The sequence below is a fragment of the Podarcis gaigeae genome, assembly GCF_964106915.1.
Source record: "Podarcis gaigeae genome assembly, chromosome: 10".
Classification (NCBI taxonomy): Eukaryota; Metazoa; Chordata; class Lepidosauria; order Squamata; family Lacertidae; genus Podarcis; species Podarcis gaigeae.
In genome coordinates, this window is record NC_139686.1 from 39,865,999 (window position 1) to 39,882,774 (window position 16,776).

The following is a 16,776-nucleotide window of genomic DNA, read 5'->3' on the forward strand; positions in this document are numbered from 1 at the left end:
AGAACTGAATCTAAAATCAATGGTTTCTTGATCGCATTTATTATCCCTAAGGGGCTGGAGCTAGTCCATGGGTCTTTGCTTTAAAGTCCAAAACTGGAACAAGTATGACTTTACTTTTTAAAATAAGTACACAATATGAAATCATAAGAATTCTTACCTGGTTTAGGCCGTAATACTTTGCAATGCCGTCTACTAACTCCGACATCAGCTGCACTTCATGTGACTTCTTATTGTTCATGAAGTCATCCGTTTTTATCTCTACTTCTGATCGACACAAAATGCAATTAAATTAGAAGGGTTTGATTTTTTAAAAGAAAATGCACAACCAATTATACACCAATTCTGAATAGCTGATTTTACTGATTCTTATCAGTAAATAACAGTTTTGCTTAGGACCAATTGATTGTCATCAAATAAATTAGATAATTCAAAATAATAAGAACTAAAACTTGTTAATAAAAACTAATGTCAGTGACACCCCACATCGGACCATTTTGTTGGAAAGTGTTCACCATGTTGATTTGTCCCTTTTTTCAAATTATTTTTATTATAACAAGAGAGGGGAAATTTCCAATAAAAACAGGAGAAAATAACAAAAAAGCATTAAGATCCTATGCAATGAAAACCAGCAGGAGAAAACAAAACAGTTACTAAGGAATTCTCATGCAGACTTGCTAAATTAAAAATTAAAGAATAAAGGAATGAAGAGTTAACATCATTGTTTCCCAACGATACTAGTAATCCATCTTGAGACTTGCCAAAAGGGCTGTACTTTTAAACATGTGGAAGTATGGTCAAGAGCTGTCATCATACAGCAGATTTTATCAGCTCACAAAAAATTAATACTGACAAACAAAATTCAAAGAAGGCAGAAGCCCGCCATGTCATTTTTGTGTTCTGCTATCAAATTTTGATGTAGTCAAAAGAAAAGATTGATTAAAGTTTAGGTTTCCCATAAACGTTGGCTGGGATCCAACAAGATGCATGCAGAAAGAGGCCCCTGAATTTTCTCAAAAGCTGCTTAGGGAACGTTATCAAAGCTGGATTCAAAGGCTGCTGTTGGGAAATCCCTACACAAAATGCATGCAGAAGGATCTCCTGTTGGCACAACAGGCTTTTTCAATCCTGGCTGTTCAGCTGGAATAATTTTTGAAGGCTAGTATTACTGAAGATCTTTCATTTAAAGAAATCACATACAATAGGGCAGCAAATATTATATGTGCATTAAATGCACTGTTAACCACTGCAATACCCCCAAATAATTGTATGTGCATTCATCCATAGTGGCAAGGCACACTACAGTCACTTACATAATTATGTTAGTAACAGTAATACGCTGAAATGCTCCTCCTCAAGTTCATTGCTTTTTAGATTAAAGGCACTTACCAGATGCTTTAAAATTAATTATTGCTCACCTAGCTGATTTCACAAAGTCTGAAAGAGCACCAAATTTAATAAAATTTTCTGTTTTACAACTTCAAATACTCATTTTACATCCTTAAGATATCAATGACTTCCCTTCCTCTCTTTCCATGGTTCATTTTATATATCTTAAATCCCTGCATATTTTACCAAAAAACTATACTAATCAGTTTTCCATTATTGCATTCATCAAAACTTATTTGCACTGTTGAATTTATCTTAATGCTGCCAGCGTTTTCAGCTGTACACCATTATTTTCCATATACAGTGGAACCTCTACTCATGACCACAATCCGTTCCGGAGGCCCGTCCGGAAGTCAAAACGGGTCGCTGGGAGAGGTGCTGTTGAGCGCAGGCGGTGATTGCCCGCTTCTGCGCATGCACAAATGGCAGCAAACCCACCAGTTACTTCCCAGTTTGCTGCAGATGTTGGGCGAAATGGACGCGAGTGGAAGCGGACGGAAGAAGAGGTTTGACTGTATTCAATAAACTTTTTCCAATCTTCTTTAAACGTATGTTCTTCTTGTTCTCTTATTCTATACGTTAAGTCTGCAAGCTGTGCATATTCTGTCAACTTGAGTTGCCACTCTTCTTTGGTTGGGACCTCTAAAGAGCACTGAACTTTTGATCGGAAAGCAGCCAATAATGTTATGTCTGTAAGGTGAAATAGTAACACTAAATATCATGCTCAAATATGAGTTCCTTCAGTACAGGGAAATCCTGACTCCTAATTTAAAATACAAATAATGGATACTTGAAGGAAACAGTTTAAAGATGCTTTGGTAGCAGAAGCCTCTCAAAGGCTTAAGCACTCCATAGCACCATTGATGTTTCATGAGGCCAATGCTCTTCTGAGATATACAAACAGCTGCAATTTAATTTTAAGAGGGAAAAAGACACTGTTTTGTAAATGTAATGCTAGAAGTGGGTAGAATGTTTCCAAGTTATTTTGGTTATTTCTGAAGCAGACTGTGTAGCTCTTCAAAGCAGTATCTCTGACATATTTTTCTTTTTATGTTGATAAGGAAAATCATAAAAACCAGATGAAAGAATTTCGAGAACAATATGTTTGAATGTTATAACATTCCTCTCTTTGGGCACATTTCTTTGTCGAAAAATGCAATTTGTTCAAGAACATTTCTCAACAGTTAACAGATGTGCCTCTTTTCTGAAATACAGAAATGAATCTAGGAATGTCTGGAAAACATTCTACATTTAAAGGTCCCAGTGATCATACAAAAAGACCATATTACAACCCTGAAGTTGGGTATTTGGCCTCACCAGGTGACTGCTAAGCAATTCCATTCAACTTAATAGGTTTCTTTTAATGTTGTTAAATTCAAGGAACTTATTCTGGATTCAGTTTTGTTCTGTTGTTACGGTTTCAGATTATTTTACAATTATGTGCCCCATTTATAACGGTTGTGAGTTTTGTATCTACTATGCAAGTTTTAGCACATCGAGATAGGAAGAAAGTCAGCAGTTGTAAAACATAAAGCAAGGTAAAGTGGTCCCAATTGCCAAGTGGCAGCTAAAATTTGAGTGTGAAGTTGAAAACGAGGGACCTAGACGTAAGAAGCACTAAATGTGATATTACTATGGCTGCCCTCCTGGACCATGCGACTAACTATGCTGGCTCAGTGTGGCTATGATTTCTTTCATTTTTTTGAGCAGTAGCTCCCAGTTTTGAAACTTAAGTTTTGAAACTTACAGGATTTCCAAAAGCCGTTTGATATGTGAAATTCAGAGAGAACCCTTCAGAGAAAAGAAAAAAGATGTTCTGATGGGAATATATAAGAAATCACACACGGCCAAGCGTATGACTAATAAACAAAAATTTGAACACTATTGTGGCAAAAAAAAAGAAAAGAAAAAAGTAGGATGCCCCAGTAATGATGTATGAAGAGATGACTAGGATTGCATTTGTATGCACTTACCTTCCTTATCAACGTGTGTGTGTGTGTGTGTGTGTGTGTGTGTGTGTGTGAACTTAGTTATGGTGAATCTGGGTGGAGAAAAATCAATGATTTTTAAAACAAAACAAAAAATCGGATATATATTTTTAAAAAATGCTTTTGGAGGAAAAAAATTTCTAAAGATAGTTTTCTATTTAAGTTACATTATAGTCCAAAGGCTATTCATCGGGAAATAAGGATTTGTTTTTAATTATGTAGCATGAGGCTTTATATGCAATGTAAATTTTTTATATAACTGTAAAAACTACTCTGAAAATTTATTATTTCAAAAATGAAACCTTCATCTGGTTGTAAATATTAAGATTATATCCGCAAGAATGAGCCTTTCTGTAAAAAAATATTTTAAATCAAGTCGTAATGACTAGTGATTTCAGTCATGATTTCGATCATGATTTCAATCGTGATTTCAATCGATTCGATTTCAATCAAATCCACCCTGTGGTGAATCAAGTGCTTTTGCCTCTTTATTAACTTGCCTTTGGATCACCTTGTGTGTTGTGTTGTGTGTACTCCCTACTCGTTCCTCCTCCACCAAACCAGATGCTTGCCCCTTCTCTCCAACTTTGGAAGATGTTCTCCCTTCATCAAGCCTCCTAAACGCGCCAGAAGAAGTTTCTAACAGAACTTTAGCCCAGCTCTACCTGGGAGAAAGCCTAGCCTCACATAACACAGTGGGACAGCGAGTAGACATATATATATAGGATTGTGCTACATGTAAGTTTTAAAGATTTCTGAATTGCTTAGAAAAGGAATCCAGAATGTCACAATGCATGTAAACAAGAACAGGTGAAGAGGAAGGAGAAAGCTTTAAGGAAATATAAAAAATAGATTCCAAGATTATAACTTACCTGACCTTGGCTGCTGTGTCCTTTCTAGTGCTTCTAGCATCTGTTCTAAGGAGATACACACCCCAAGGTTTGGCATGGAGTAATATTTAGCAGCGAGAGCAAAAGCCTGCACGTTGATCAGCCTCTGAGAATTTTCACAGAAAATGTTGTAAAACTCACAGCTATCTGTAAAAAAAGAAGGAAATACAATTAATTTTGTAATTACCGTATTTTTTGCTCTATAAGACACACTTTTTCCCTCCTAAAGAGTAAGGGGAAATGTATGTGCGTCTTATGGAGCGAATGCAGGCTGCGCAGCTATCCCAGAAGCCAAAACAGAAAGAGGGATCGCTGTTTTTGCTGCACAGCGATCCCTCTTGCTGTTCCGGCTTCTGGGATTCAGAATATTTTTTTTCTTGTTTTCCTTCTCCAAACACTAGGTGCGTCTTGTGGTCTGGTGCATCTTATAGAGTGAAAAATACAGTAACTGTAGAGGGATAACTCCTTTACTCCAAATCTTAATGCAATCCAACAAAAACTGGATACCCACAAATAAATATTATCACCTCACCTTTCGCACATCACACTATGGATTCTGATAACTGGAATGGATTCTGATAACTGGAGACAAGAGTCACATCGAGACTGCTAGAATGAATATATATATATATATATATATATATATATATATATATATATGGCATATGCCTAACTAGCCATTATGTAACCTTAACACATAAAATGTCCTTTTGTGATGAAAATGCATATATATTTGTTTCTGCCTTTTGGAGGGGGCAGCGGGTTAAAAACCAGCTAGATCCAGTTGACACTGAGTTAATCTGTAGTTTCAATTTACAGTTATGGCAGGAGCTCCTACAATACCAGCTGGAACAAAACAGAAATCAACAGTGTCAATAAACTGTTAAGGATTGCTGATTTCTAATCTTTTCGAGCATCTTGTTCCTTTCCTTTTGCAAGCGAAAATTTGAAAACTGAAGAGCAGGCGGGGGGATATGGGAGTGGGCAATCTCTGCCCAAAAACAAAAGCAGACTTCTTTCACCCATGGCAGAAATGTTCAGCAGCTTGGAGGGAAAGTAAAAATAATCTGCATTTATTTACGGCAGTCCTATTCAGCTCATCCTTTAAGAAACCTCAGAATGGCTTAAATGAGATTTTCAAGTACTGTACTTTCATTTTAAAAGTACCTAAAATATATAAGCACGGTACAGACTTTAAATAATAAAACAGGGCCTGCCAACAAGCTCAGAAATAGGTCTGGTGCAAAAGAAAAAAAAATGAATGGGCAGGGGAGAGGAAAAGAAGATCCTGGGAGAGGAGCCAAATGGCAGTTGGTCCTGGCACTAACCAGATGTGCATATAATATGACTTCACACCCATTTTTTTGGTTTGGAAATACACAAAGCTGGCTTCTCCCACTTGAGAACTTTCCTGTCTTCAAGTAAAGCAGCTTATGGTGCTGCCGCAAGAGAGAGTAAGTGGCTCAAGTTGACGTTTCTCCACCTACCGCTATCTGAGAAAATGAGTATAAGATTTATCTAAATTTATAATCTGGCAGAATTAGGATGGACCGCACAATGCTAAAGCAGTAGTAGCACACTAAATAGCACATGCCATTTCAGTTATCTAGAAAGCCAATGCTACTTTATCTGCAGCCGGATATCAAAATTTTTATACACTGTAAATCTATATGCATGCTCAGGAAGGAGTTTAGTAGTCATTGACTGAATGGAAGGTTGCATGGGAACTCTTGAGTTCCATTAATGGAAATAAAGTAGAGATATAAATGTCATAAAATAATTTAATCTCCTCTGGACGCAAGAAATATGTGATTAGTCTGCAAATTTGATTCCATTAGTTTAAGACTGCAAATCAGAATCCATAATTTCTTTCCTGCCCTAAGTAAAATGTAGCATAGCAAAGCTAGGATTACTGGCAACTACTGCAATTATGAAAGATCACCAGTTTTATCAAGAAATATCTGGGTACATTTTACATTTCATGGCTCCACTGCTTACAGCTTACCATGCCCCAACACTATGCTTTTTTAGATAATTGGTTAAAACAATGTTTACAATACTAATATTATTGTTCTGGTTAACTTCCCCCTCCCAATACTGTTCCCTTTGTGGTTATGTTTTATTATGTTGTTACATTGTTTAAAATGTTACCATTGAAAAAAACATATAAAAATATTATTTCAAATAGTTAATTTCAATTATAATAAATACATATGTTATATAGTCCCACAGGGGTTCCCAAACTGTGATCTGAGAGCTTTACTCAAGGGGTTTGCAGCATCTCTGTGGATTTGTGGTTGAAGATGAGAAAAATCAACATTCATATTGATTTTTAAACTGTATCTTTAACTGATTTTTAAACTGTATCTTTATTGCTTCTTTTATATTGATTTTTAATTGTGTTCTACGGAATTCAAACTGTAACACAATAAAAATGCAAGAAACAAAAGAAGCAATAAATATACCATTTAAAAATTATACAGCATCTGCCACATTATACAAATGGGCAGAAAACTATTAAGTGGTGTGACAAGATGATAATGTAGTGTTGCCTTATGTCCTCTTTTCCCCCCATATGTCCTCTTTTTCCAGGACATGTCCTCCTTTTCATGGGTATGTAAAATGAGAGCCATCATAGCAATCCACGGTTAGAAGCAGAAGTCGGCAAATGTGTCCGCTTCTTCGGTCTTCAGACTATGGCAACCCTACAACTTCAAGTTGTCCACGGCGGTGGGGAGTTTGGGAAACAATGTGCCTAAATAATTTCAAATGTCTCATTGCAAGCAATGCCATTCATTGCACAAATATATCATGTACCTAAACACTGCAAAGCTGGGAGTAAGTGTTCCGGTTTGCGAACGTGCTCTGTTTTGAGTGCTACACTTCTGTTTTGAGTGTTATGCCAAAGTCTGTCTGTTTTTGCTATTTATATTGCGTTTTTGTGGCTTTTTGGTTTTGTTTCTGACAGATTGATTGTGTGACTGCAGTACATTGTTTATTGCTTTCATTTTATGGATCAATGGTCTCATTAGATAGTAAAATTCAGGTTAAGGCGTTGTTTTTAAAAGTCTGGAACAGATTAAACAATTTTGCATTACTTTCTATGGGAAAGCAACTGCGCCTCGGTTTTGGAACGCTTTGGATTTGGAACGGACTTCCGGAAAGGACTAAGTTTGAGAACCAAGGTACCACTGCAATAAAATAATGGCAAACGCTTTTGTTAATAGCCAGTGGAGACCCCCCCCCCCCGGCCACGTGCGCTGCGGGCCGCCTTCTAAGCAGAGTGGAGGCGCTTACCGGCGGCCTCCTCCAGGGGGCGCTGCAGAGGCGGCTCCTCCAGGAGCTGCTGAAGCCTCTCTCCGCTCAGCGCTTCCAGCACCGCCTCCGGGGGAAGCGCCACAATCTTCTCCCACAGGCCGCGAGTGTAGAAGTCCACCGTGTGGGCCCGGCACAGCGAAAGCATCCGTCCCAGGAACCGCGCCACCGCCCGCAGCCGCGCCACCACCGTCTCCGCCGGCAGCTCCGGGGGAAGAGGGCGGTTCGGCCCGGGGACCGGCGCGGAAGCCTCGCGGACGCGCCGCGACATCGCCGGCGGGGGAACGGATAGAACAGAGCTGCTCAGGCGTAAAAGGAAGGGCTCGGCGCTCTATTGGGAGAGCCTGTCCGTCTCCAAGGACGCCCGTTCGCTCTCGCCTACCCTGCCCAGGCTAAGCGAATCGAGCACCGATAGAAAGGCCCGCGATTTCTCTTCATCAGGGATAAGGCGGCGACTCCCGCGGCCGAAGAGAAGCGGGTCGCCGGTTGGATTACGTCATCGGCACGCGACGAAGCCGAGCGGAAGTTGGCAGATGGCGCCTGTAGCGAGGAAGAGAGAGGTGCCGGGCGCCGAGAAAGATGCTGGGGCGGAGAAGAAGTCGCAGGTTCGCCCTGGTCGGAAACGGCAGTGGAGGAAAGACCCGCGTCTGGTGCGAGGGAGCGTCCGGGAGGGTAAGGGCAGCCAGGAAGGAGCTGAAGGCGGGGGGAGGGGGGCGGTGGTTCCTCCTATACTGGCCCCCTTCCGTTGCCTTTAAACTTTAATTTATAAACACTGGGCGATAACCAGCTAAGTCGTACTCTGAATAGACCCATTGGAATCAAAGTGCACTTTGAATTATTATTGTTATTGTTATTTCTACCCCGCCCATCTGGCTGGGTTTCCCCAGCCACTCTGGGAGGCTGCCAACAGAATATTAAAAACACAATAAAACCTCAAATATTAAAAACGTCCCTAAACAGGGCTGCCTTCAGATGTCTTCTAAAAGTCAGAAGAATGTGGCTATGTTTGGATATCCATTTCGGTCAGGGTTTAGGCCCGGCTTTGGCGCAGAAGCTGCTTTGGTTGCCATGCATTTGGTTGTCACGAGAGGCAGGAAAATGCGTCCTTGTTCGTTCTCCTCGATCTCCCTTGGCAGCTTTCGATACCGTTGACTGTGATATCATTCTGGCTGTCTTGAGTTAGGGGTGTGTGGTACTTCTGGAACTACTGCTGTTGCCTGAGACTTAAGTGGCTTCGGTGGCACAGAGTGCCTTCCCTCAGCTTCTGCTGGTGGCCCATCCTGGACAAGGAGAGCCTCACTACTGCTGTCTATGCTCTGGTATCCTCTAGCTTAGACTCTTGCAACACGTTCTACATAGGGCTGCCGCTGAAAACAGTTCAGAAACTTCCACTGGTGCAAAGTTTGGCGTCCGGGTTCCTTACTGGCACTAGACAGTTTAAGCATATTGCAACCATTCCTGGCCTGACTGCCCTGACGGCAGATTTGTTTCTGGGCCCAGTTCAAAGTGCTGGTCTTGACCTATAAAGCCTTAAACTGCTCAGGGCTGTAATGATCTCAAGCACTGCCTTTCCCCATATGAACTGGTCCAGACCCTGCAAACATCTTTGTGTGCCTTCTCCACAAGAGGTCTGGAAGGTGCCAATACCAACTGGGCCTTTTCTGCAGTGGCTCTCCATTTGTGGAGTGCTGTCCCAGGGAGCCTCACTTGGTGTGTTCATTATGTATCTTTAGGTGCCAGACAAAAACGTTTTTGTATAACCAGGCCTTGGGCTAATTAATATTCTGTCGTCTTTAAAATGGGTTTGTGTGAACCACCCTGCAATCTTTAGATGAAGGATGGTATACAAATTTAATAAATAATAATAAGATTAACCACAAAATGTGACATCCTGGCAACACATTTTATTTAAATATTGTTCACTTAGAAGTGAGCTTTGCGGGGCTCGTAGCTTAGGCTGCAGTCCTAACCCTACTCACCTTGGAGTTCAGTTGGACTTGCTTCTGGGTAGACATGGTTAGGACCCTCAGGCTTAGTAAGGGTTGCTAAGTATAAAGTTTGACCTTACCTACCTGTCCAACAAGGTCTTCCATCAGTTTGCAGAGGAAGAGACAGTGATCACATTCACACATCACAGGAACCCAGCTATGACTTAGTAAGACCATGTGAAAGCAAGGGCTCCCAGAGAGGAGTTTGCAGAAAGGGTGGAGAGCAAGGTTAAGTTCTTTTACATGAGCAAGTCAGCTTGCTCAACATTCGAGTTGACACTGTTAACTACAGTTCTTCAAGAGAAGTTGGAGCATTATTTCAAAGATCATCTGGAAGAAACATTAGTAAAAGAGAGTGTTATGTTAGAACATTTGTAGTTTTAATCACGCTTTTTTCTTATTCCACATCTTTTTTGATGTCTATAGGACAGGGTTTTGCCTTTTGGAGAAAGCAAAAGATCCAACGTGACTACAAGAAATTGCTTAAAAAGGAAAGCAATGTCAATTCTCAGAAGAACATTGGGTACAAAGAAGATTACCCAGAACACCTGAAGCATCTTTACTTAGCTGAAGAGGAAATGCTTAAGAAACAACGGAAGCCTAGGAATGTTCGCCCTTCTATACCAAAAGAAGAGGAAATTGCAACCACAAAGTAAGAAACCTTTTGGGAACTGCTTTTATCCTATAATTCCTTTTAAAAGGTGAGCCTAGGTTATTCTTCTAGCAGGTGTTTTCACAGCATTTTAGTTCCATTCAGGGTAATCTTTCATTTTCCAAGCTTAGTTCAGTGAAAAAGGTAGCAACTAGCAGTGACAGCATATAAAATAGTTCAGCTATTTTAGGATTTGGGTCAAATTATAGTAAATTGTCCTAAGGGATGCGGGTGGCGCTGTGGGCTAAACCACTGTGCCACTTGGGCTTGCCAATCGAAAGGTCAGTGGTTCGAATCCCCACGACGGGGTGAGCTCCCATTGCTCGGTCCCAGCTCCTGCCAACCTAGCAGTTCAAAAGCGCAAAGTGCAAGTAGATAAATTGGTACCGCTCTGGCAGGAAGGTAAACGGCATTTCCGTGCGCTGCTCTGGTTCCCCCAGAAGCAGCTTAGTCATGCTGGCCACATGTCTGCAGAAAAACTGTCTGTGGAAACGGACAAACACCGGCTCCCTTGGCCTGTAAAGCAAGATGAGTGCTGCCACACCATAGTCCCTGACCACGTTTGCTGAGGTTGATAGGAACTGTAAGGTACCACATTGGCTATATAGAATAAATGTGGGGAATAAAGTTACGGTACATATAAGGAAGTTACATGATTACATATGCATTTTTCTTAATAGTTACAAACCACTTTTTAAACATAATAGATCTCAAGCAGCTCAAAATAGTTAAATCAGATTTATAGGTAGATGATAATTGCTCTGAACATGATAGATGCAGAATAGCAGACAATGCTGCCTATCTGAAAGTTGGTGTTCGCAAAAGCAGTTCTGTAGGTCGGATGAGCAATAGACTCCTTTCCCCAGCACAGCCCTGTTGTTGTTGCTGCACTTTTCCAAATGGTATTGAGAGGACCATTAAAAGCACTGAATCAGAATTGCAAACTTTACACAAATAGTATAATTGCATTAATCGAAAATCAATACTTTTACTCACTGGTTTGTTTGTCTAATGCAGGTGCAACATGGTTCATCGAAAATTTAAAACGAAAACCTCAAACCAGAAAGCGAAAGAAGAATATGAGAAAATAAAAGCCGAACGAGAGAAGAAAAAAGAGGTAAGTCTTAAAATCTTAAGTTTCTCACAGAAAGTTAGCACTTTAGAGAGTGGGAAGAGGTGATAGTTAATCAACAAGGGTTTTGTTTTATTCCCTGGCACTGACGTTGATGCTGGCAACTTCTTTTGTCTTACAGCTCATAATAATTTTATGTAACTCACTCTATATATTGTTAGAAAGGGGTCCACCAGTCTGGTTTTTTTAGAATACATTTATTAATACAAATCTTTCAAATACCGAATTATATAATTTAGTTAAAGTGGCCCCCTGCATGCTATATTTGATGGTTTCATGACTTTCTTTATTTCTGCATTCCAAAATCTTACTAGTTTCAATTACATTCCGGTCATAATCATAATCTCTTATACAACAATTGCAATATTAATAGCTTCTGTTTGTGTTGAAACATTAAGTGATTTATAAAACTGTAAATGAGGAACTCAAACTATATCCTTGTTCTTCTTGTGTGGCAATTATTCTGTCCATGGTGTTTCTTCTTGTCCTTGTGAGATGTTATGTCTTTCTCCCCCCGATTATTGCTCACATCAGTCATGCCGAAGAGATCCACCAGTCTGATGTCTTCTCAAACAGCTGCACTTTAGTCCTAACCATGAAGAACAATGCAATAACATAAACAAATGTGCTCCCCCCACACACCAGTATCAGAAAGACAATGGAAAGACAGACTTGCACTTTATCATTAGATATGTAACTGTGTTGATTACTTTTTTCCCACACTAAAAACATTGGAACAAATGAAGGAGGTATCATGGACAAATATTTTTAGATATCACCATTTATTTTCCTAGCATATATACCTGTAAAAAGATATATGCAACTTGCATTTATATATATATATATATATATATATATATATATATATATATAACAATTTATTTAAAAGTATGAAAGTCATGCTTCTTTTAATTACTTGGGTATTTTTTTATTATTTCAGGCAGCCATAAAAAGAAGAGAAGAAATAGAAAAAGCTCAAAAGCTCTACAAACAGAAGAAAATGGAAGCTTATAAAATTTTAAGTAAAAAGACAAGAAAAGGACAGCCAAATCTAAACTTACAAATGGAGTACCTCCTTCAGAAAATACAGAAAAACCCATAAACTCTTGTTTTTTTATTACCAGTGCAAACAAAAATGAGCCTTTATGATTATAAAACTTGTTATCCCTCCTCAGTATTGGAAAACCTGGTATTAGAGAATTGGCACTTGGGAAAGGGTACAAAATTATGATGAAAGTATTTTGAGGGTACCAGAATAAAATCTGTTTTCAAACTATCTGAACTTGCAAATCTGTGTATCATATTTTTCTACTAGTATTTTAAAATAAATACATGTATCTGCATTAGACTAGCAGTGGTGTAATTTTAGCTAAAATCTCTGAATTCTTGTGGTCTTGGTTTTTTCCCCATCCAGTTGTTACTTCATTTGTGTTCTTAAAATGGACATCACACTGTTTACCACAACAAACACGAGTCTATTCCTGATTCAATCTCACTTAGTATATAATTGTTGGAAGTGTGATTAATGGACGGAGGCTACTGATATTTTATTACATTAATGAATAGCTGCACTGCCGTCAAGCACTAACTCATAACGAAAAGTCTGGTTGACACGAGTTTTATTGGGAAGCAAAGCAATATGTATTGATTTTAAGATAATGAAAAGTGGTTCTGTCAATAGCAGAATCAAAGAAGATAGGTACATAAGCAGAGTCAATCCATGGAATGATTTTTCTTCTTTTGCTGTATGATGCTCTTACACAAATGTAACATTTTAATACTGTGTATCCTCCTTCCAAGTCAGTCGTGGGCCCTGCAACACTTTGGTTGTGCAATGATAGATGACACATATGGAGATACAGGTCTCTAATGCCAGGTTTGATCATTGAAGCTCACTGTTGTCAATGCAATAAAAAGCAATATAAAGCAGCCCTTATATTGGGGAGATTAAAATACTTTTTTTAAAAAATGAAAATGGTATGTTTCTGCCTTTTTGCTTCCATTTGGCTAACATAGGCCTGGAGTGTTAAATTTCATGTGTTTTAAGTTTTACCCATGGATTGTAGGCGGGACACAACCACACACACACCTTGTAATCAGACTGTCTCGCCAGAGTGGTGCATACCCTGGTTATCTACCGCTTGGACTACTCCAATGCGCTCTGTGCAGGGTTACCTTTGAAGGTGACCCAGAAACTACAATTAATCCAGAATGTGGCAGCTAGACTGGTGACTGGGAGTGGCCACATAACACTGGTCCTGAAAGACCTACATTGGCTCCCAGTACGTTTCTGAGCACAATTCAAAGTGTTGGTGTTGTCCTTTAAAGCCCTAAACGGCCTCAGCCCTGAATACCTGAAAGAGCGTCTCCACCCCCAGCGTTCAGCCCAGACACTGAAGTCCAGCTACGAGGGCCTTCTGGTGGTTCCCTCTCTTTGAGAAATGAGGTTATAGGGAACCAGGCAGAGGGCCTTCTCTGTGGTGGTGCCTGCCCTGTGGAACGCCCTCCAGTCAGATGTCAAAGAAATAAACGACTATCTGACGTTTAGAAGACATCTGAAGGGAGCCCTTTTTAGGGAAGCTTTTAATGTTTGATGTTTTATTGTGTTTTTAATATTCTGTTGGAAGCCGCCCAGAGTGGCTGGAGAGGCCCAGCCAGATGGGCAGGGTATAAGTAATAATAATAATCAGTGCTTTTTGGGGGGGGGGATATGCAGGGGTACGCATACTCTGAAACATTTTGTTAATCTCCGTAGTTTTGTCCATTTACTGTATTTATTTTTCCTTATTCTATAAAATGGTGATTTTCTTGAGTCAAAATGAGAGTACCTCTAAACATTTTTTTAGAAAAAAGCACTGATATATAAAATAACAACAACAACATTATTATTATTACAAGGCTTGTATGGTGAAAAGGAGGAGAAGTGAGCTGGGGATTTGCCTCTGTGCCTTGCTGTATGTAGAGGATATATGCTTAAAACTTGAATGAACTGATACATTGTGTTTCTCTTGCATCCGTTGTTGGTCAACTGTGAAATTAATTGTATGATAACTTGTATGACACCTAATGGCAGATTTATCCGATACAGTAATAGCAATTCTAGCTACGAATATAGATTTTTAAATACAATTTGAGTGGTGTGTTAGGTGTACTGTGTTGCAAAATTCACACAGCCTTCCTTTAGAATTGTAGAGTTGGAATGAATCCCAAGGGTCATTTAATTCAACCTCTGCAACATGGACACAGCCAGGGGAGCAGCTGCCCCCCACCAACTAAACAAATAAAACTACCTAACTGACCAATCGAGTCGCAGATAACTTGGTTCTGCCCACCCCCAATAAAAGTCCCACCTGCCCTAACATAACCCCTGGCTATGCCCATGCCCTGCAGTGCAGGAATCCTGCCCATAGCCATCCCTGGATGAGCTCAAACCACCAATCTTCTGACTAACAGGCAGACTCACTGACCCCTTGTACCACTGGGGGCTAAGGGAAGGTTACTTTTTCAAAAGTTTATATTAGGAAAAATAGCATACTAAAATGCACCAGGACTTTTTAAAAAAAGTGAAACAGGAAAAATGAGAAATGGAGAAAGAGAAATTCCCAGATTTGTCCATCCCTAGCTGCAAAAAGGGACACGGGTGGCGCTGTGGGTTAAACCACAGAGCCTAGGACTTGCCGATCAGAAAGTCGGTGGTTCAAATCCCCACGACGGGGTGAGCTCCCGTTGCTCGGTTCCTGCTCCTGCCAACCTAGCAGTTCGAAAGCACCTCAAAGTGCAAGTAGATAAATAGGTACCGCTCTGGCAGGAAGGTAAACAACATTTCTGTGCTTCTCTGGTTTGCCAGAAGCAACTTAGTCTTGCTGGCCACATGACCCGGAAGCTGTATGCTGGCTCCCTCGGCCAATAAAGTGAGATGAGCACCGCAACCCCAGAGTCGGCCACAACTGGAACTAATGGTCAGGGGTCCCTTTACCTTTACCTGGCTGCAACAAGCAACCATTTACTAATTTATTTAAATAGATTTTCACAGTTACAATAGCTCCTTGCAAAGATTGTCTACTGCAATAAAACTTTAAAATGTGCCTGTCTGTTTTAGGGAGGAAGTGAGACTATTTCAGCTTGCTTGTTCCTGCTTTAAATGCAGCATAATTGCTTTTCAGAAGCTTTTGGTTTTTCTCCCTTATCATTGAAACCCCACTGGGTGGCGGCATGGAGCTGAAATTCAGCATCAAGAAGACATGGGTGCATGATCGCTCAATAGAACAGATAAAATCATAGTTAAAAAGATCTAGTGCTATTTGAAGACCTGGTGTGATTTCAAGAGCTTACAAACTTAGGGGAAAGAAATACATTTTTAAAGCATTGCTCAGGAAAGCATTTATCAATCAGAAATTTCAGTTTTAGGTCCTTGAGGCAGCAATCCTGTACACAGTTGCCCAGGCATAAATCCTGTTGAACTCAGTAGGACTAAACATCTGAGTAATGGCCTACAGTATAATCCCTAATCATGCCTACTGAGAAGTGAGTCCTATTGAATTTAATATAGCTTACTCCCCAGTAAATGAGGTTGGGATTATAGCCTTCATTTTTATTGGTCCCTGGAGCAGATATTCAAGAAGAAGTGAGATTCAAGGGGGAAGAGGAATCAGAAAAAACACCCCCCTCTATTTCTGCCATGATCCTCTGCTGAATTTGAGCTCATTTGTCTGAAATGTAGCCTATCTTCCCCACCCCATAATGATTTACTAGTATTTTCCACTGCTAATTGAAAAATTAGTTATTTAATCATTTTTTATGTGTGACAGCAAAATAAAAGTTCCATAAAAGTGATTATGGACAGGAACAATGTTTTATCTGCTCGTTTGCACTTTTGAGTTCATTTCCCCCTTTTATCGAAAATTATTTTTATTTTATTTTTTTCCACACTGATGTTGTGTCAGAAATAAAGTGTGAACCCACGAAGTGACAAACAGTTCTTGTCTCGTTTTTATATTCCAACCTGCAAATAAAATGACCATTTCTCGGTGAGAATGCCCCTGCTGACACACTGCTATCATATCGGCATATTTCCCAAAATAGAAGCAGCAGTAACTAATGGTATAATAGCATGGTTGTCTTTTAATAGAGAATCTCCTTTTCCAACCAAACCTTACCAGCTCTGTAGAAAAGTGATTTCATTATTTTCAGTATATATGGAATGATGTTTGGCCCCCTCCTGAGGAGCAGAATGATACACTGTCCAACATAATGACTACGTTTCTTTCCTTGTTATATTTGATGTCCGCTCAAGCAGAATTTTCAGACATTATTCAGAATGATGGTACTTATTCTGAAAGAGCTGTGGGAACATTTTCAGAGAAGTATTCAACAACAAACGGGAAGAAATATTGGTGGCACTGATGTGATGCAGCAAACCCTAAAC

The 16,776-nt window shown here is 39.8% G+C and overlaps 2 protein-coding genes across 3 annotated transcripts in view; one reads left to right on the top strand and one right to left on the bottom strand.

Moving 5' to 3' along the window:
- Nucleotides 1-7,850, bottom strand: part of METTL25 (methyltransferase like 25) — a gene marked incomplete at its 5' end in the record, with an annotated part of 51,005 nt that extends 43,155 nt beyond the window's left edge. For both annotated transcript variants that reach the window (XM_083699257.1, XM_083699256.1), the window contains 3 exons: nucleotides 158-264; nucleotides 4,247-4,411; nucleotides 7,562-7,850. In XM_083699257.1, the coding sequence (XP_083555383.1) occupies nucleotides 158-264; nucleotides 4,247-4,411; nucleotides 7,562-7,850 (561 nt within the window). The remainder of the gene's footprint in view (nucleotides 1-157; nucleotides 265-4,246; nucleotides 4,412-7,561) is intronic.
- A 253-nt stretch (nucleotides 7,851-8,103) lies between these two features.
- Nucleotides 8,104-12,627, top strand: CCDC59 (coiled-coil domain containing 59). Its single transcript, XM_083699521.1, has 4 exons — nucleotides 8,104-8,251; nucleotides 9,994-10,219; nucleotides 11,237-11,336; nucleotides 12,292-12,627. The coding sequence occupies exons 1-4, from the start codon at nucleotides 8,113-8,115 to the stop codon at nucleotides 12,451-12,453; spliced, it is 627 nt and encodes a 208-aa protein (XP_083555647.1). The 5' UTR covers nucleotides 8,104-8,112; the 3' UTR covers nucleotides 12,454-12,627.
- Nucleotides 12,628-16,776: the final 4,149 nt, after the last annotated feature.